Here is a 20,471-nt window from a genome sequence, read left to right as displayed (position 1 = left end):
TAGTAGAATTTACTCATCTGGAAGTCACATGTTTACTTGGGTTATTTTAAATGGTAAATCTTAAAAAGCCCACAGATGAAACGAGTGCATCTTTTAATTATCCAAAGTAATGCAGCCTTCAACCCCACAGATTAACTCCAACATCTGGTATTTGAAGGCATGTGATTCTTAAGGATGGTAGACTTGCCTTTAGAAATTTGTTTTGTTTAGGATAGCCTTTAAATAATTTTTAACTGATTAAACTCCCACCAGTGAATGATACAAAGGCATCCTGTGTAGCAAGGAAGCCAGCCAGCCTGGGGTTCAAAAGTGGCCTGGGATTATATACAAAGCGAATGATGAATATATTTATAGCACAAAGTTAACAAGAAAAGCCATCATTGTGTGCATTTTTTTCTTCCATATGCTGTAACGTATAATGTATTTTATGGGGAGACTGGAGGAGATAGATGGGGGAGAGAGAATGAGAAGAGGGTTGTGAGTTGGGTGGCTACTGAAACACCTCTTTGCTTTTTTCCTAAATTCTCTGAAGTGGCCTGTCTTAGTCCCAACCAAGCCAGAAGTATTGGCCTCCTTCAGCCATTGTGCTGTCTGTAAAAGCACTGATTTACAGTAAGCAACAAAACACTGGCTACACAGGAAAAAGAGTTTTAGGGAGACTATCCTTTGCTCCCCTCTGCCCTTAAGCCTCAGCAGGTTTGAATCACCGGTGTAGGTTCATTCTGCTTTCATTGGCATACCACCAATGCCTGCTGCAAATCTGCTAAGGAATTCTCAAGAGTTTATGACATTATTTCTATCTTCAGGGCTGAGAATCAGGCTGAATTATCTCTGATTTAGGGCTTACCATAGTTTAGGAATTTAATAGATTCAAGTATCACAGAATTTATAACCCAGGGAATGATTTGACATAGAAAGTGCTTTGCAGAATTATAAATATGTCTTACAGATAAGATTAGACTATATTATAGAGAATTATAAATACGTAAAATATGTATTTTAAAAATGATGCTATATAAAATATGCTCCCTGTTCACTTCATTGTTGTGATGTGTGTTCTGGTTTGTTCATTTACTTTTTTTTAAATCACTGTCTCAACTGTGTTTCAGTGTTTCCTTTTCCCTTTAGAGCATATCAACCTGTTCATTTCTAAATGCCACAAGAGAGACGAGACAGAGAGAAAAAAAACTAGGTAAGTTCATAGAGTTTCATGCATGCTCTAATATTGAAAGTGAGTGGGCTTCATAGAAGCTTAAACACACTTCCCAGTTTAGTGTATTTTTTTCTCTCTAGGTTCAAAATCAGGTTGACCTCTACTTACGTTTTGTTAGATTTTATAGTTATTATATTATCAATATAATACTTTCAAACACCTAGTATTTTACTATTGTTTGCCTCCCTAATTTTTAAAGAAACATTCCATTCCTGTAGGAAATTAATACATTTATAAAATATCAATATCCAAAAACTAGTTTCCAAGATAACTTTTTCAATGTGACCTATTGCATAAAGTGTAATAAAAACACTGAGGTTTTTCAGAGATTTGAGCTGTGGTTCACACTTAAAAGTCAGACATTCATTTTATGGAGTTGCTCATCAAATTAAATTTTATTTGATCCATCAACATTTTATACTATTACATTGTTATTAGTTGAAATGAATATGTTATTAGCACATAAAACTTGTTCCCTGGCAAGAAAGATTCATTTGTATCACTTTTAATTTCAGGACACCTAGAAAAGTATGGATTAACTAGAACTATACAGGACTGGATTCCTCCAGAAAGAAAGTATGGTATCTTTTCCCAAGAGCTTAGAATGTATACTTTTTGCCCTTTTCTCCCCCACTATGGGGGGCTGGGGAGAAGTATAGATTATTAGCTAAAAAACAAACAAACAAAAAAAACGACAAACTCTGTCAAGTAGCTGTGTGTCTTGGTAATTTGCTCAGCCTGTTATATAGTGGTAAACACCCTACTTTGAGGTGCTTACTTGAGGCGGATATTCAGACTTTGACTTATTACCTTCCAGGGTTCCAATGGGTATTAAATAAAAATACTACTCATTCTGTATTATGACTCCTCCGATATCAGCCTACTTTTGCTCACAATTTTCATGGTGATAACTTTCCAAAGGATTAAAAGTATCATCTGTACGATAAGTTTATAAGACAGTTTAAGACAAGAGAGTAAAAACAATTTATTTAAATGTGAAAAAAAGGGCATAAAAGACAGTCACACTAGGGGACTCTGGATAAAATGGCTGTAGCAATTGAGGGGCAACAGATTTGCTTCCTTAAATATCCATTTAATCTATATTTCCTGGTCACACTGCTCAGTTCCCAAAATGGATTCTAGTAATGGCTGTAAGGGAAACACAATACACACACACACACATACACACACAGGTTACAATTTTTGATGTATCAATGTCTCCTCCATATCTTTGGGGCTGTTACTCTACTTGCAGGTACATTCTATAAAACATTTTGTTAGAGCTATGCCTTGGCTTTAGATGCAGTACAGCTGAGTTTCTAAGCTTTTTGTAGATAATCCGAGTGTACTAATATTTTCATGAATTGTTTAATATCCTGACACTATCAATTACTTTCTGTCTACTCATGTAGAGATCTGTCACTCTCCTTAATTTTAACTTTTAGTAGATGAGAAACAGCTTTGATAACGCAAACATTTCTTTTTCCCTGAATTAGTTGATGAAACATATACTTTTCACATCTCATTTTGTGTGCCTGTATATTTCATTCGTGAATAACATTTATTCCTTACCTTGAAACAGGTCAGACTGAAATTGGGCCTTCTACCACTAGACTGAAAAGACCTAGAATTCATCGACAGCACAGATACAACAATAGCCTTCATGGAATACAAAAACTCCAATTTTCATAGGATATCCTTGACCTCAGTGATGAATCATGAGGGCGTAGAGGGTTGAGAAAAAAGTAGGCACATCACTACTGTTTCTAACCAGATATCTCGAAGCTATTTCAGTTCCAGGAATTCTGTCTGCTCCTGTTTTTACTTCATTAGCAATTCAACATGTCTGATTTGCCCACACAATACTTTCCAGCTACTTTACCCATTTGACCTGGAACAAAGTGAAAGCACATTTTGCCCAGTTGAAAGGTCTCCTGGCAAGTTGGTTAGCAACAGGCTTGCCAGTCTGGGTTCTGTTAGCAAAGAATAAACACATTTCATTAGACAATGACTAGTGGACTGACTTCCTCACTATGAAGTTGTTTTTTTTTTTTTCTATTTTATTTTCTTCAGCCATTCCCCCTCCCCCACCACTTGTTATTCAACTTTTTACTTGTAATTCTTGCCTCAACACGATTTCCAATTTCTTGACGGCAGACATTTCCACGTCTTTGTGGCTGTGATTAACGCAGTCTAATTGCCAAGAACAGGTACCGAGTAAAAGTTTATTTGAAGGAAAGAAAAGCGACACAGCAGTCTTACATCGTCCCTCGGTAGTTTAAAGTTGTGGCTAGATACGTATCAATTAAGGAATCAAGCTGAGGCATCTGCAAGTACCAATTTTACTGTAATGCTCTAAAATTTGGTCACTTGGGGAAGTCTTTACTTGTAACAGTGTAAGTACACAAGTGACAGGAGGGTTTTGCGAGAAAGGCAGGCACTCTGCCCTGTTCTGCCCGTGACATGATGACGTAAGAACGACTCCCAGAAACTGCCTGAGTTGCTTGCGTCCCCAGCTCCCCGATGTGCACCTGGGCGCGGGACGCCGCAGGACGGAGCGAGAGCGCTCCTCGGTCCCGCTCCCCTGCGCACGGGCCGGCGAGGACCCGGGCGTCTTCACCCCCACAGGCAGGAGCAGAGAGAGCCACCCGAAGTCGGCCTCGAGTCATCCGTGTCCCCGGGTGCCCTGCCTCTCCAGGATACCTGCGTAACTCGCAGCAGCCAAGCCCCACTACGTTCAAAAGTGTGTTTGTGGTTGTCACAGTGCACACCGAAAAGCTCGCTCCGCACCCGCAGAGTGCGCGGGGCCTCTGAGCCTGGAAACAAGCCCCTCCCAGCGCAGCTGTCGCCGCCGCCTGCGGGCTCCTTTCACTTTCTCACGGCCAAGTCACCCAGAGGGGCGCCGCTGCTGCCACCGCCGCTGCGCCCGAGGACTCCGCCCCGCGCCGCTTCGCTCCGGGTCCCCGCCCGCCCGAGCCCCGCCCACCCCAACGGTTGCTGCCTGCGATTGGAACGCGCGGGAGGGCAGCTACGGCTCGCCACCCCCATTGGCTGGGCCCCCTTGTCAGTCCGACGACTGCCCACCACCCCCTCCGCCTTCCTGAAGAGCCGCCTTCCCATTGGAGGAGTCTGAGGGCTGGGGGCGGGCGGGGAGCGCCGGTCCAGCCGCTTTCGGTCAATCGCAGAAGCCCAACGCCCGGAGGGAGGGAGGCAGGGGAAGGAGAGGGGCGGACTGAGGGTGGGGGGAACATCTGGCCGGCGCCGCCGCGTGCGTGCGTGGTGCGTCCTCCCGCCCCCTCCCCTCCCCCTCCCCCGCGCCCGCCCCCCCCCCCGCCCCCGCCCCCCCCACCCGGCCCGGCGGCTCCGCGCTCGCTCCCTCGCTCGCTCCCTCGCTGTGTCTGGCAGGCTGCGGCCGCCGCTGGGCTGCTGCCATGGGGAGCCGTTGAGAGTGGGGCCCTCTTCGCTCCGCCGCGCTCCTCCGGCTGCCAGCGGGGGTGGGCGGGAGGGAGGGGCGGGGGGGAGCGGGCGACGGAGCCGGGATTGGGGGGGTGGGGGGGCCGGGAGGGAGGGGGGCAAGAGCCGGAGGAAGCCCACCAAGTCCGGCGGCGGCGGCGGCGGCGGCCGGGAGGAGGAGGAGGCGGAGGACGCGGCGGCGGCGGGGACGCGGTGACTTAGGGCCGCTCCGTGTGAGTCCCGGCGCCGGCCCCTGGCCCCTGACCTGGCGCCCCCTCCGCGCCCCGGCACCCCGGCGGGCGGGGGGCGCCAGCTGTGCGGCCCCGGCCGGCTGGGCGGCGCGGGCGGAGGGCGGGCCGGGTCGGGGGCGCCCCCGCGAGTGGAGTTAGTTTGTGTGGTTGGAGCGGTTGGGGCGGCGGGGGGCGGCGCAGCTGCGGGAGGCCCGGGCGCGGGGACGGGGCCGCTGCAGCTGCGGGGTCGGGCGGGGTGCGGGTTCCCGGCTCCGCGCCGCGCCCCCGCGGGCCGGTGCAGCTGCGGCGCGGGGCGGGCTCCCGGCCGGTGCAGCTGCGGTGGCGCCTCTCGGGTGCGGAGGGCGGCGGGCTGGGGGAGGGGGCTTGGGAGCCGCCGCAGCTGCAGTGGCGCCCGGGACGGCCGCGGCTCCGGGGACCGGTGCAGCTGCAGTGGCGCCCGGGGGAGGGGGCCGGCGGGGGAGGGGGCCCTCCCGGGCTGGTGCAGTTGCCCGGAGGCCCCGGGGGCTCGCGCGTCGCGGCATCGGGGAAGCGGTAGCAACCACTCTCCTCCCGCTGGCTGCTTCTTACGACTTTTCTTTTGTTGTTGCCGTGACCCGGGTCTGTTTTCTCCTCTGTTGTTTAAGGTGTTTTCCTGCTGCACCGGCTCTACGCCCTCCACCTCCTTCCCTGTGGTTTTAACCTTCCTCTTTCCCCGTGTGTTTTATGCACGGCGAACTACGTAAAGATTTGCATTGCTTCCCCACTCGGCACCCCCGCCCCCACCTCTCTGAAAAACAAAACCCCAACCTCACAAAACCTCTATGGATCCGCGGTAGCGAGACGTGAAGGGGTTGATTTGTGGAGTGGGAGTTGCTGGCCCATTGCGGTGCTCGGGACTCGTTAAACTGTCACTCACCCCCCACCCCACTGGGTAAATGGGGTGATTAATGTCTGATATATTGGAGTGGGTCGAGGGCATTTGTGGAGAATAGGTGGTGTGGCTGGGAAGAAATTGATCTCCCAAGGATGTCTCCTGGACTAAGCGTTCATAATTATGTCACTCACCGCGAAGTTGGAGAAAGTTAGGTTTGTGACTTTGGGAAAGCGGGAAGGACAGGACGGAGTCGTCGGGTTTTGTTACTCTTTAACTCTCCGCCACGGCTTTCTAATGGGAACGAAGTGGTTATCACCAGGGCTGGGACGCTGGCGCCTCAGGCCCCAGTTCCTTTTCTACCCCTCGCCCTCCCAAGAGTCTGAGGAGATGTATTTGACATTCAGAGATGTCGCAGCACCCTGCCCGGTACCGGTCAGCCCAGCCCGGGTCGCGTTACAGTTTCATCAGCTGTTAGAAAAGACCCACAAACTGGCTGAAAAGTTCTCAAACTTACTAGACCTGGCTTCCCCCCACACAAAGATTTTCTTGTGATCATAAACATTAGAGTGACCCCCCCCCAAAGAAAAAAAAGATTGTTAAGGGACACAGATCAAGGGGAAGGCAAGGTTCTGCTTTTTCTGAGCAGAAAGATCAGATATGCAGGTGCAGCATTCATTTTAAGTGACTGGAGCAGGTTGTATCAGTTTATTAATTGGTCTCGTTGAACTGAAGTACTTTCCAGGATTTCAGAAAGTGCAGTTTCAGCTTGTTGGTACCGAGAATTGAAATTTGCATTGACTGTGGCAGTGTAAGAAATTTTTCTGAGAAGGTAGTTGTAGATAAGTAATTACATAAGAGTGAAATAATAAGGTGAACCAGTCTGAAGTAATAGTTCTGAACAAGTCTGCCAACATTTGAGACATGTATACCATTATCTCAGCAGAAAAAAATAAAAAAGTGCGGTAATAACGTTGAAATGGGACTGGAGATGTCAAATGGGTTGGTTTAAAAATATCCCTAAACTGCTTTAGAAACTAAACGTTGGAGTTGAATAAAAGTGAATCTGGATTTCCTGAATAGCACCGTGGCTTGAGTGTGCTGTCAGTATGTAAGCCAGTCCACCAACTTAAGACAGAAGTGTTGCTATTCCATAAATACAGTAGAACTCCATATGCTGAGTTTTTCAATTTCTTCTGTTAGAAAGTTTGGAAAAAAAGGAAGACTTTGAAGTATTTTGTTTATACTAACAGAAGAGAAAAGTTCTCCTAAGAAAAAGCTGGTGGCAGGAGTGTAGAGGAGTAGCATATGGCATTAAAAGGAGCACAGCTGGAGGTAGCATTTCCATCTGAACATGATGTCAGAGCAGCTGACAGCCTGCCATCCCTCAGCCTTTTATTCTAACACACAGACAGGGAGTTAGTGTGTGCGGATCTGTGGTGGAGAAGGTATCTCATTCCTCTCTAACATCATCTCCACTTTGCATCTGTCTCTCTTAGTCTGCTTTTTTTCCACCGATGTAACAGACCTGGAGCCAGCAGGACTCAGAGGAAAGGACTTAATCAGGTTTATGTGTCCTAAAGGTAGGAGTAGCAAGAGATTAGATTGAGCATATTTCTGTTTTGGTGTTTTGTTTATTTAATTTTAAAAATCACATTACTTTTCTAACCCAGTTTAGGAATAATATATGAAATTGAGTATTAAATGAACATCTTACTGGAGTTGAAAGTCTTGAGCTTGTTTAGTTTTAATTTTTTATCCCTTTTACTTGAGCGAGTAAATAACTTTAATACACAAATATTTCAAGTTTTGAAATGTTAAGAAAGGCTTTAAAATGCTGCTTTTGGAAATCACGTTGGATTAAAATGCTTTTTTGTTGTTCACTGCTATTTAGATTTGATTGGGGTGGTGGTGGTGGGGAAATAGTAAACTGGAATCCAGCATTCAAACTTATATGAGAAGATTATTCTAGTTAAGAAGCTAGATTGTTGTATAATTAATTCCTCTGTGAAACTTTATTCTTCAAAACATTGAGCAGCACTACTGAAACATACAGCTGTAGTGCTGTTGAAACTGCAGGTTTTTAAGAAGAAGAAGAAAAAAAAAACCAAACTTTTGTCCCCAGGAGAATAGTTTGACTGGTTTCCTCATTTCTCTTTCAAATATATATTTAAGAGATCTTTTATTTCAGCATAACAATAATTATTTGCAGGAGTTTTTGTGTTAGCGACTAATTTAGAACTTGTAGATTTGAGCTGCCTGAATTGGCCAGACAGCTGTAATCGCACTCCTCTATTCTTAATCTCTTTATCTGGGCAGCAGCTGCCATATGGCCACAGTCAGCTGGATCAGATGTTTATAAGCTTCCTTCTTCGTCCCTCTCTGTCCTCTCAGCCTCCTAATTTGATCACGGCTACCTTGTGAGCTGCCCTCCAATCTTTATTTTTAGCCTTCTCAAGGATTAGGATTGATGTTAGCTGTGGGGCACTTAAAGTGATTGTATTGTAAATCTTAGTTTATTCTAGCAGTGGCATCTTGCAGAATGTGTCTGGGGTTAGGATAGATAAAGTTTTAGTCTGTCTTGGGCAAAGTGTAGAAGAACAAGAAGAAGGGAAGTAATTTCTGAATATTAAATTAAGTGTATCTATTCCCAAAATGCACTTGCTGAGATGGGTGGTGTGGAGGCTTGCTTCTGGTCACAGGAAAGGGGAAGTCGGGTCTTCTTTATTTTTCAGGAGTTTACCCACTGCAGTTGAATTCTGACCCTTTGTACATCTCTGCCTTTCTCCTCCCTCCATTTCACTTTCCCTCATCAGAAAACAAGGGCAATGATGAATATTTGCAAGAATAGAAGCTAGTGGGAAAACAGAAATATATCAAATTATATTGAAACAAAGTATTTTCTGTTGGCTGAGGTAAGGCAGAACCAGGAAAAAAAAAAAAAAGGTTCTCTTTTTCTAAAAAGGCTTTAAAAAAAAACGTTGAACCTGTAAAGCTTTTGAGTTTTATTTAAGCGCTGTATGCCTTTATTTTTAAAAGTTTGAATTAATTTTAATATGAAACTCATTTTGCCTTGCAACGGATCAAAGTTTAGATGAGAATTTTCAGAGTTCAGTAAAGCCCCTCTGGTTCCTAATATTCTGAAAGTACAGTTTCTACAAAGAAATGTAACTATTTTTTTCTCAGTTCGTTTTGAAAAATCTTTGGATTTGTTCATAGTAAAGATGATCTTTTCCATCTGTTGGTGCAGCTCCTTCTGATCTCGTACATGTGTGCTATACCTGCAAATCTGAAGGCATTAACATCTGTTTTTATACACAGGGCTTTTGTTGTAACACCCTGACTTTAAAAGTAAGTTGTTTGCTAATTTCTGGACTAATTATGCAATTTCATTTTTTTTTTCTTGATTTAGCCAAATGTGTGTGTGTGTGTTTAAACTGTGCTTTCTAAGCACAGTCAGGTAGCAAAAGTAATAAAAAGGATGGTTGAACAAGTTTTTTTGTATGTTCCAGGATATGTTTGGGACTTTTCTTTGTTTATTATATGAGTTGTTCCCTTTGAAATTAAAGCTATTTTGTAGGTTTTGTGGGACATAATTTGATAAGTAGAGTTAATTAAATTTCTTCTGGAAGAGATCTAAATTCTTATTCTTAGTGAGAGACTGTAGTTAAAGGAAGGCTTTTAGAACTTGGGTTCAAGGAAGATGGAGATGCGTCGGAAGCTGTTTGGCGGGGGTGAGGAAGTTCAGAAAGTGTGCATTTTCCTTCTGGCATTTAGGTCTTGTCCGTGTGATTTGGTGGTGCTTGGGTCATAAGCCTGATTAAAATTCAGGGACATGTACCACGGCGGCCAAAGCGGAATTAATTTTTTTATATGGGGACTGGAGCGCTGAAAAGTTGTTCCTGACCAGGCTCTAATGAGAAATTCCTCTCTCCCCAGGTTATGAAGACAGTATGGAGTTTCCAGACCATAGTAGACATTTGCTACAGTGTCTGAGTGAGCAGAGACACCAGGGTTTTCTTTGTGACTGCACTGTTCTGGTGGGAGATGCCCAGTTCCGAGCGCACCGAGCTGTACTGGCTTCATGCAGCATGTATTTCCACCTCTTTTACAAGGACCAGCTGGACAAAAGAGACATTGTTCATCTGAACAGCGACATTGTTACAGCCCCCGCTTTCGCTCTCCTGCTTGAATTCATGTATGAAGGGAAACTCCAGTTCAAAGACTTGCCCATTGAAGACGTGCTAGCAGCTGCCAGTTATCTCCACATGTATGACATTGTCAAAGTCTGCAAAAAGAAGCTGAAAGAGAAAGCCACCACGGAGGCAGACAGCACCAAAAAGGAAGAAGATGCTTCAAGTTGTTCGGACAAAGTCGAGAGTCTCTCCGATGGCAGCAGCCACATGGCAGGCGATTTGCCCAGTGATGAAGATGAAGGAGAAGATGAAAAATTGAACATCCTGCCCAGCAAAAGGGACTTGGCGGCCGAGCCTGGGAACATGTGGATGCGATTGCCCTCAGACTCAGCAGGCATCCCCCAGGCTGGCGGAGAGGCAGAGCCACACGCCACAGCAGCTGGAAAAACAGTAGCCAGCCCCTGCAGCTCAACAGAGTCTTTGTCCCAGAGGTCTGTCACCTCCGTGAGGGATTCGGCAGATGTTGACTGTGTGCTGGACCTGTCTGTCAAGTCCAGCCTTTCAGGAGTTGAAAATCTGAACAGCTCTTATTTCTCTTCACAGGACGTGCTGAGAAGCAACCTGGTGCAGGTGAAGGTGGAGAAAGAGGCTTCCTGTGATGAGAGTGATGTTGGCACTAATGACTATGACATGGAACATAGCACTGTGAAAGAAAGTGTGAGCACTAATAACAGGGTACAGTATGAGCCGGCCCATCTGGCTCCCCTGAGGGAGGACTCGGTCTTGAGGGAGCTGGACCGGGAGGACAAAGCCAGCGATGATGAGATGATGACCCCAGAGAGCGAGCGTGTCCAGGTGGAGGGAGGCATGGAGAGCAGTCTGCTCCCCTACGTCTCCAACATCCTGAGCCCCGCGGGCCAGATCTTCATGTGCCCCCTGTGCAACAAGGTCTTCCCCAGCCCTCACATCCTGCAGATCCACCTGAGCACGCACTTCCGCGAGCAGGACGGCATCCGCAGCAAGCCCGCCGCCGATGTCAACGTGCCCACGTGCTCGCTGTGTGGGAAGACTTTCTCTTGCATGTACACCCTCAAGCGCCACGAGAGGACTCACTCGGGGGAGAAGCCCTACACATGCACCCAGTGCGGCAAGAGCTTCCAGTACTCGCACAACCTGAGCCGCCACGCCGTGGTGCACACCCGCGAGAAGCCGCACGCCTGCAAGTGGTGCGAGCGCAGGTTCACGCAGTCCGGGGACCTGTACAGACACATTCGCAAGTTCCACTGTGAGTTGGTGAACTCCTTGTCGGTCAAAAGCGAAGCACTGAGCTTGCCTACTGTCAGAGACTGGACCTTAGAAGATAGCTCTCAAGAACTTTGGAAATAATTTTATATATATATAAATAATATATATATATATACATATATATAAATAGATCTCTATATAGTTGTGGTACGGTCTAAAAGCAGTCTTGTTTCCTGGAAATAAAAAGTTGGGATATTAACTTGTTTTTGCACTTTAGAATAGCATGAGAATCTCACTAATTTAGCATTCTGATAAAAGAAACTTTAGAGCAAGTCAGAATAGAGAGGTGTTTTTCCTTTGAGGGGGTAGGGGAAGTAAGCCAATAAGAACCTTTTAAACAAATCGTCCTGTCACAAAATGCTTTCATATGGCTTAATTTTGTCAACACTGCATTGTCTTTTGAGCTCTTTTTTCCCCCCCAACAAAGTTTTTTTGTTTTTTGGTTTTTTTTAAGTAGAAATTCCCTCCAGTTTTATTAGCCTCTTTATATGTCTCAAATTGCATGAATTTTTTCTGGCTGTTGGAAACCTGAATGCTTTTAGACCCAAATGGAAAATTTCTGAAATGCTGGATTATCTATTTTTAAACAAGCAGTTGACTTAAAACTTTCTGTGGCAACTTCTGGTTTTCTGACAGTTCCCAGTGAGAGAAATGCTGAAAGTACACTGGGATCACTGGGACCCTGTCTTATGAAGGTTTGCTTGGGATGAAAAAGGATATTGCAGCTTCAGCAGTGTTGAACTGTGTGTTTAAAAATGTGAATTACTGTTATTGTATACTGTAATTGATTACATGGGCTGGGGGGGTGTCAAAGAACTTGACAGGTTGTGTTGATGCTCTTAGTTGAGTCTTGAAAAGTAAATATTAACGCTACAGAAATGCATGAGTTTCAATATATTTTTTGTCTTTGTTTGCATTGTATAACTTTAACGAGTGAGTTTAAAATTATTTAATTTCCTTAGAAAAATAGCACCATTTGGAAAAAAAACTGGTGTTATGAAGAACGTAAATGCACTGTTTTTATTTTTATTTTATATAATTTAAATTGACTTTCCCACTGTCTTTAAGTTGAAACTGTTAAGCTGAATAAAAACTTAAGCTGCAAATTGATAACTTCGCTACATAACAAGGAAAATATAAATGTTTACAAACAGCTTAAAGATTTGCATGTGCAGTGTGCATTTATAACAAACTTCTAATTGCACAAAACCCATGCCAGCTCAGAGTTTAGGTGTACACATTTACCCGGTTGAGCATTTTTAGAATAACTACTGCACAAGTTGACAATAGGTCATTCTCTCTTTTTTTTTGTTTGCTCCCTTTTTCTTTTGCTCCCCTTCTTCCTTACCCTCCCTCCCTTACTCTCCCCCCCCCCCCACCACCACCCTCCACCCCCAACTCCTGAAAAGATTCTATGGACTGAAAAAGCCCCAGGCTGAAAGGACTGGACTGCCTTGATTGACATGGGGAAGGGGGTTAGTAGACTATGTGGATTGCGGCAGCAGAGGCTGCAGCCTAACGTGTGGTTTTAATGACCAGCACGCAAGGCAAAAGCATTTTGCACAGTGTTTGTTTTCCTGTCTTGCACTTACAAATAAGGTCTATGGGAGTAGCATGGAAAACGTTTGCTGTTTTTCCCTTTTTTTTTTTAATTGCTTTTGTTTAAAATTTGATCGCCTTAACTACTGTAAACATAGCCTATTTTTGTGCTTAAGATACTGAATGGAAAACTCCATTGTGTGTTGCTGGACTGTTTTGGAAATATTTGGTTAAATGTGTGTTAATTTGGCTGTAATGGCATTTAAAGCAAACAAACAAAAAAAGCTGTGAAAATGGCCTTGGAGCATTATCTTTAGTTACTTGAAGAGTTTCTAGTTTTTTTAAAATACAGTTTATGTTAAAATAATTTTTATTAATTTAGAGAAGACAATCAATGTCTGTGAGAAAACGGACTTTCTTTTGGATTTTCTTTTTGTGGTCATTGTGAGTGATTGCTTTTTCCTTTTCTTAGTTTCACATTCTTCCTTTGTTCTAAAACTTAGACTGACATCTAGCTTTGACAATCATAGTATGTTTTATTTTCCTGAGGGGGGAATAACTTATAATGCTGTTTAGTTTTGTACTATTGGTGTGTTGGTGAATTTTTAAACTGTGTGCTAACTGCAATAAATTATATGAACTGAGAATTTCTTGTGTGTATTTTTTATTGTGATTATGTAGTGTATCGATTCTAAATATGTATCGTACCTGGCATCTTTAATATCAATTCTATTCGGAGTTTATGAAATTATTAGAATGCCTTAAATCACTCGAGTGGAAAATGTGTAAACATTCTAGTCACTTAAGAAGATACTAAATGCACATTTAAAAAATGCGACCCATTTTCACAATCTACATCAAGAATGTTGAGGTAATTCCCTAGAAACTCATGAATCATGAAACTACGTGGCAGCATAGGTTTTTAAAAATACACTGTACAACTACTAATCCATATACCGTAAGTCACTTTTCGTGTGTAATTTTATCCTAAGTTGATCGGTCAAATCTATTCTCCTGTGTTCTGGTTTAAGTGGAAAATTGAAGGAGACCGGATGTTTTAATTTGGAAGACTGCTTGGCTAATGACTGGAATTCTAGGCAATTGAATTAGCAGGCATGCAATTGTTCACGATTAGCTATATACATCCTTTTTGTTGCTGGAAGAACTCGAAAGTTTCTAGGTTTTAATTCTCAAGTTTTAATTTAAACATGTAATTAAATACATGGACCATTGAAAGAACTCTGTTCCCTACTTTTTATGATTGTCTCTACTTCATGCTTATCTAGTTGGGTACATGTCAGGGTGAGAAACATTGCTGGTTGACCTGGGTAGGGAATTGACAGAACACTCACACACGCGGATGATACTGTAGAGGAATTGTCACAAACAACCCTAAGCTCAAGCAGTCAGGTGCAGGCATGGAGAGGTTTTGTAAACCGTGCTTGTCTCTAACTTCCAACCTTAAATAGAAATATGACTATGAAATTTTACATTATTACTGTCAAAAGTAAACTATGTTTCTATTCAGTGGCCTATAGTAAGGTCAATATTTTTAACCTACAGAAGTGGGATATAAGGTCTGAAGTTTGAAAATGGACCATTTACCAACTACCTGGTGGCTTTGGATAGGAAGCCACAGGGATTTTGTCATGAAGTATAATAACATAATTTGGAATCCTAATTTCCATCCCCCTGCCTTTTTTTTTTTTTTTTCTAAAACAATTTTTAAAGTATGTAACTCACCCTTGGTTTTAACCAGCCAAATACTGTTTCACATGAAAGGGGAATGTACATTTGACCCCCATAGAATAATTTCTTGAGCAGTTACAAGCTTATAAAAAAGGGAGGGAGGGGGACTTTTTATTTTCAGTTCCTATAGTAACTAGTCAGAGTATCTCAAAGCTTCCTGAAGATGCTGAGCGTTTACTTGACAATTTAGTTCTGTGGACTAACATCTGATTTTAAGTAAGGAACATTATTATCTTAACAATCTTAACTGGATATACTTATAAAAATAATATTTTGACATGATTTGGAAGAAGTAACTTCTTAAAACATTCTTTGCAAAACTAGAACAGAATATTAATTACACAAACTGCCACATTTGGTAAGTGAAATGAAGGAATCATTTATTTGCCACATTTAAAAAAGGAAATTAATTTGTCATGTGATCATGTTGGAAACCATTAAAACTGATCCCTCCTTTGACATCTGGCTGATACATAAGTATATTTTAAATATGTAGTTTTATTTACTTTTGAAAACTTCTTTTTCCTTTAGATAATCAATTATGCACTGGATTGATGTGGGTTCAGCATTGTGTGCTAGGGGTACCCTAGGGAAGATCCAAGAAGTAGAAAGTGTTAAGGATACTAGTTTCGGATTTCCTTTCTGGTTAATTATGCTATCAGATTAATAGGTGAATCAAATAGAGTTTTTCTTTAACATTTGTTATGAATATCTACAAATAGGTTATTGAAAGGTTGGAAAAAGGGGAATACTATATTAACATTTTAGAACAGTTAAAATGGCCAAAATAATCATTTTCCAAGTAAATCTTTTTAACTACCATCAAAAAATCTTTTTTTTTTTTTTTTACCAAGAAGTGGCACTACTTAAAAAATCTCGAACTTCCAAGTGTTACGTATAAAACACACACCGACTCACTGACTCCATGAAGCCTTGACTCAAGAAATCCCATTGTACATATAAGATTTTTTTTTTTAATGGTCTTAAGACCTCAAAATTTCCTGCATGGCATGACTATTTTATTCCTATAAAGCTTAAAACATTCTTTGATTTCCACTATAACGAGGGAAAGTTTCACATGCTCTGACTAGGAAACTGAGATAATTTTATATTTTAATTTGTAGATACTGACCTAAATTTTTGTTATAATTGTTTGTTGCAATGCTTGAATTTGCTGATAAGGTACAGTGAATTGAGTGTGAATTTGAAATGCGGCAAAGAAAAGCTCCGTCCTTTTCACTGAAATTACTTGACATTAAAATGCTAAAGATACCATCTTTAAAAATAAAGGAATAGTTTTATTTTTTAAAAGCGAATAGCTTTTAGGAGTTTCATTTTGGCTGTAGTCCAAGTTTATTATACTGACAGGATTTTGTCCCTTATGTTAAAATTTTTGTACCTTTGCCTACAAAAACACGGCAAAATATCTTTGTATATAATCCCTTGGTTTAAAATGTAGAACCGTTTATCTTTTGACTCCGAGTAGGTTTACTTCCATAAAAAAGAAACATTTTATGTTTCTAGGACCTCCGCCCTTGCTTACATTTCCTTAATATTATAAAAGGATGGCTAAAGTAATCAGATCTTATTGATGACACGGGAGGTTTTTAGAAATTCATTTTCAGAGGCACTTTAGAAATTGGACTTTCAGTATTTTTGTGAACCAACCCCTTAAAAAAATCTTTACTAATTAACTTTTGTAATTTCTTGTGAAAGAAGCTAAACTCCAAATTTAAAACACTGTAATCAGAAAGGATGAGGTCATATAAATGGAACAATGGCATGAAAAGTTTTTTTTTTAAAGTCTAAATACTTTATAATGTATCTGCTTACACTAAATAAATTGTTGAATTAATCATCCAGGTAATTCAGGCTTATAGGATAGTATTTGTCTAAAAATATTTAAGTACTTGCAATAAATCAGCATTTTTTTTGAGAGGGATGAATTATCCAGGTAAATTTCCTGATTCGATTCTAGCATTTACTAATGTACTGTGCATCATAATTCCTAGGTTTATGTGATCATGGTACTTTTCTTTAGCTGTAGGTACTTCACAAAAAATGTATATATATATTCTTTGAAAACCAAAATTTTTCTTGACTTTTGGGGCACATATGGCCAAATAAGGTATCTCCCTTTTCTAATCTTTGGAAATGGGTTTGCAGTTAAGCTTGCAATTTGCTATAGGAGGCATTCTCTAGTTAGTTTGGCAAGAAAGGAGTGAAAACCCAATTTGGCTTTAAAATGTAGCACATTAGTCAGTAACAGTTTCAGTGAGGATATTTAGAGTGGCTTTGAGAGGCCGTGTGACACCCAGAGAGAGTCCATTCACGGAAATGACTTATTTACACTTTGTTATAATCTCTTTAGTTAATCATTAAATCAAGTAGCTTTTATTAAATGTCAATATGTATGGTTAATATGACTACATAGGAATTTTAAAAAGTCATATTGCCCCAAATATTCATGTTTGTAAAGGGTATATTTGTAGTTAATATGAAGTGGAGCTTGGAAAACGTATTTGAATATTGGTAAACATTTATAGGACAGATTTTAAATGTGTTGTTTCAATACATAATGCATCTACAGTGGTATGAACCTGAAAGAATAGCATAACCTTATTTATGGATGCTATATGCCAAACCAGAGCTAACTTTTGATATGTGGCAGCTTACAAGGATGGATCTTTATCGTGTATGATTTATAAATATATATTACTTAAAACTGTAAAACAGGACACATTCATTTTATCTTAAAAATCATATTTAATGCAGTTTACCTTTGAGAGGATTTTAAAGACCCAAATATTTTTGTATGTCTAATGCTCTGAAATGATCTTTGATCAAAGTAAGAGCATTTAGATTTTTCATCTGACTCTCTTAAAATTTGTTTTTGAAAACAGCCTCAAAATATAAACATACCTTTTCTGTGGACCATGTCTTTGGAACTATATCATGTAAATTAGCTGTTTGGTAATATTGAAATGCCAACTGCATGTTTACTAGGCAGCAATGCTTCCTAAGGATGTGTATTTGGATAATTTTTGGAAAAGCACAATAGTACACTAATAGGTAATTAAAACATTTAAGAAAAATAGTCATTGTTTGTGAACCATAGTTACCATAGATGTTGGTGCCAACGATTTGTTTTTAGTGTATTAAAAAAATCTATTTTTTTCTAATTATAATGGTTTCTGAGTGTCACTTAAAAGCTTTATGAAGTAGAAGAAATTTGAGCATAGAACCATAGCTCAAGAAAACCTAATTTATAAAAGTTATTCTTATAACTACCTGTTTTTGAGAAAGAAGGTCTCATGCTTATGCATGTGATGAGGGAGAATGGGACAGGTTTATATTCAAAGCATAGTCATTATCCACGAGCCCTTCACATAAAATTTGTTTAAGATCTCTTCAAAATCTCCGAGACTTTGCAACTGAATAAACCGAAAGAAACTGAAGTCTGGCCGATGGAATATTCCTTTAGGTTCTGATTTTTGTTGAGATGCGAACTAAAATTCATACTTTATAGTCGGTTCTCTCTGTTTCTCAATGTCCTTTTATTTACTATAGGAGGGTAAATTTTATGCATCAAGTGATTTTGACACCATTGCACAACTGAATTTTCAAGCCAAGTTTGTTTTTGTGTCTGACTTTCTACCATTCTGAAAAAATCGAAACAAATTTAAAATGAACACTGTATTTGAAATGGGCCCTATTTACCACTGGGTACCAGCAAACTGCATATTCCCACTGAGGGAGGGCTGAGCATGCAGATGAAAGAGCTGAGGCATTTTCCAGGGGCTCATGACAATAAACGACATCGAATTGGATGAAATCCTTAGGTTAAAGGAAAAAAATAAATTAGGGAATATGTTGGGTCACAATGAAGTTTTGCTTTTCATAGTAAGTGTGAAGTCTAGAAAATGTGGTGATTTCTCACATTCTATTTATATGTTATTTTACTTGAGGGATGCCTCAAAGCAGTACTAGAATCACTTCTGTGCAAAAGGGGGAGGAAAGGAGGGTTTGTCATCATGTATTCCGTTTGCTTTGTAAAGGTGCTTATCTTGCAGTAAAAATAATATTTTAGTCAAAGTATGACAGGCGGTTTGTAGGCTTGACCAGTATGGAAGGATTTTAAAAGATTGGAGTGTTTCTGTTTAAAAGTCAGTCAAGTAACACCCTCAAAGACTAAGGCGATCAATCCTCCTATTGTTATTCTTATTTAGTAGTACATATATGCTTTTTCTCTCTCTCCTAACGTAACAGAACGTTTAAGCCTTCTAACCAAAAGCAATTCCAAGCTTACATCTGTATCCTGAATTTTAAAATTTACATTCTGGCCTGGTCCCTTTTGAAATAATGAACTAATTCTGTTATTCAAATGATAAAAATCCAGTGGCCAGCATGGCCCAATTGTTTTCCATTATTTGTAGACCTACAGTATATGTCTGATCATCCCCGCTTACAGACTGCCGCATCACGTGCTTTTCCACACAGTGATTGAAAGTCACAAAAACTTACAGCTGGAAGGGGCAACAGTGACTTCCGGTTCATTCATCCTGAAAGTGGAGGAGCAGGCATGGGGAGGTGAAGCGGCTCAAAGCTCTTTACAAACATTTCATACCTTCCCCAGACCTTTGGTACTATTCATTTTATAGATGACTTTTTCTCTGCTTAGAGGCGCACAAAGGCTGAATTCCTTGCTCTGGGCACATCTTTGATCAAGTCTGAATCTGAAATCAACATTCTGGTTATGCCTAAGTGATAACATTTGCATTATGCAAATATCTATTTACCATGATTACATGTACCATTGTCTGCAATCTATGTTTACCAATGGAATCTAAGATTGGAATGATACTATTTCTTTTCCTGACTTTGACCCTATCAACTATTTAAAAAACACATACAGCAGAACGTTCTCTGATGGTGTCAAAGAGGACATGTTTTGGCCCATCTCCTTCCGGCTCACCAAGAGCTAAAACCCTGTCAGGATCTTCCTGACCGACACACTCTCCCTCTCTGCTTCCAGCTACGAAAGGGTTGCTTGGGTTTCCAAAACATGTTATTTGTTCAACCACAACGAGGCACTGCTCCTTGCAGCTAGTCACTGCAGGGTTGTCAGAGCTGTTGCTGGACATGCAGAAGGGAGAGATGAAACATGGACCGAGGGCGGCAGCCAAACGGGATCCTCAAAACTTGTTTGCTGCTGAAATGGGAGAATTGAATATTTTTCCACTTAATCTAAAAATTGGCCTTGGTTTCTTGGAATGTTTCTCACCTCCTCTCAGCATCATCTACTGGAAAGAAGGCTCAAGAGAAAGTTGGGGAAGATCTACCAATGAAACACCCGAGGAAACCCACCCTGATACCTTCATTTCTCCATTTGTAAGACCAGCATAATCATACCCATGTCACCTTTTTCTTTAGAATAACATGAAAATGAATATGCAAAAGCATTAAGCTTTCAGAAGAAAGATGCTATGCAAATTTGAGGTGACCTCACTATTACAATAATAATTTTTTTTTGCACTAAGACGAAATTTTTCCTTATCCTAAAGCCTTCCTACCAAGGTAGACTTTTTTCACTGTGGGTTTTTGTGATTTAAATTCACCAAGCACTGATAGTTTCAAGTTTATTTCAGTATTAAGCAGGAAAGCAGTTTCTGCATGAAATGTGAAAACTAAAATACCATAGTAATGAAAAAGATTCCGCATCCTCAGGTGGGTTTTGCAGGTGTGTACGTGTTTAGCTATACACATCTCATATCACTTACATTGTACTTGTGATTCTTTTCTCAAATCCCAAATCTCTCAAAGCCCTTTCAAATTTCTATCTGATTAACTAGTCCAAAGGCTAAGTTGGATACAGATATTTTTTCTCTTCAGGCTGAAGAAATCAAGACTGAAAGCTTTGGTTCATGTTTACTCTTGTATCATAAGTATTTTTAAAAGTATGATTAATATATATA

The 20,471-nt window shown here is 41.1% G+C and overlaps 1 protein-coding gene across 6 annotated transcripts; it reads left to right on the top strand.

Annotated features, from left to right (window-relative positions):
- The first annotated feature begins 4,785 nt into the window (after positions 1–4,785).
- ZBTB18 (zinc finger and BTB domain containing 18) lies at positions 4,786–13,394 on the top strand. Of its 6 annotated transcripts, none has more exons than XM_063790065.1 (3): positions 5,611–7,350; positions 9,707–10,394; positions 10,507–13,394. In XM_063790065.1, exons 1-3 carry the CDS (start codon positions 7,338–7,340, stop codon positions 10,514–10,516), a joined length of 711 nt encoding a protein of 236 aa, XP_063646135.1. In that variant the 5' UTR covers positions 5,611–7,337; the 3' UTR covers positions 10,517–13,394. The 6 variants fall into 6 exon arrangements, with proteins under 6 accessions (XP_016797319.1, XP_063646135.1, XP_063646140.1 ...); XM_063790070.1 differs by having other exon boundaries at positions 9,707–11,080; positions 11,113–13,394; XM_003308843.6 differs by adding an exon at positions 9,089–9,118 and having other exon boundaries at positions 9,707–13,394.
- The last annotated feature ends 7,077 nt before the right edge of the window (positions 13,395–20,471 follow it).

This window comes from Pan troglodytes, chromosome 1 (assembly GCF_028858775.2).
Source record: "Pan troglodytes isolate AG18354 chromosome 1, NHGRI_mPanTro3-v2.0_pri, whole genome shotgun sequence".
NCBI classification, from domain to species: Eukaryota; Metazoa; Chordata; class Mammalia; order Primates; family Hominidae; genus Pan; species Pan troglodytes.
Note: the sequence above shows the minus strand (reverse complement) of the source record. Positions and strands in the feature narration are given on the sequence as shown.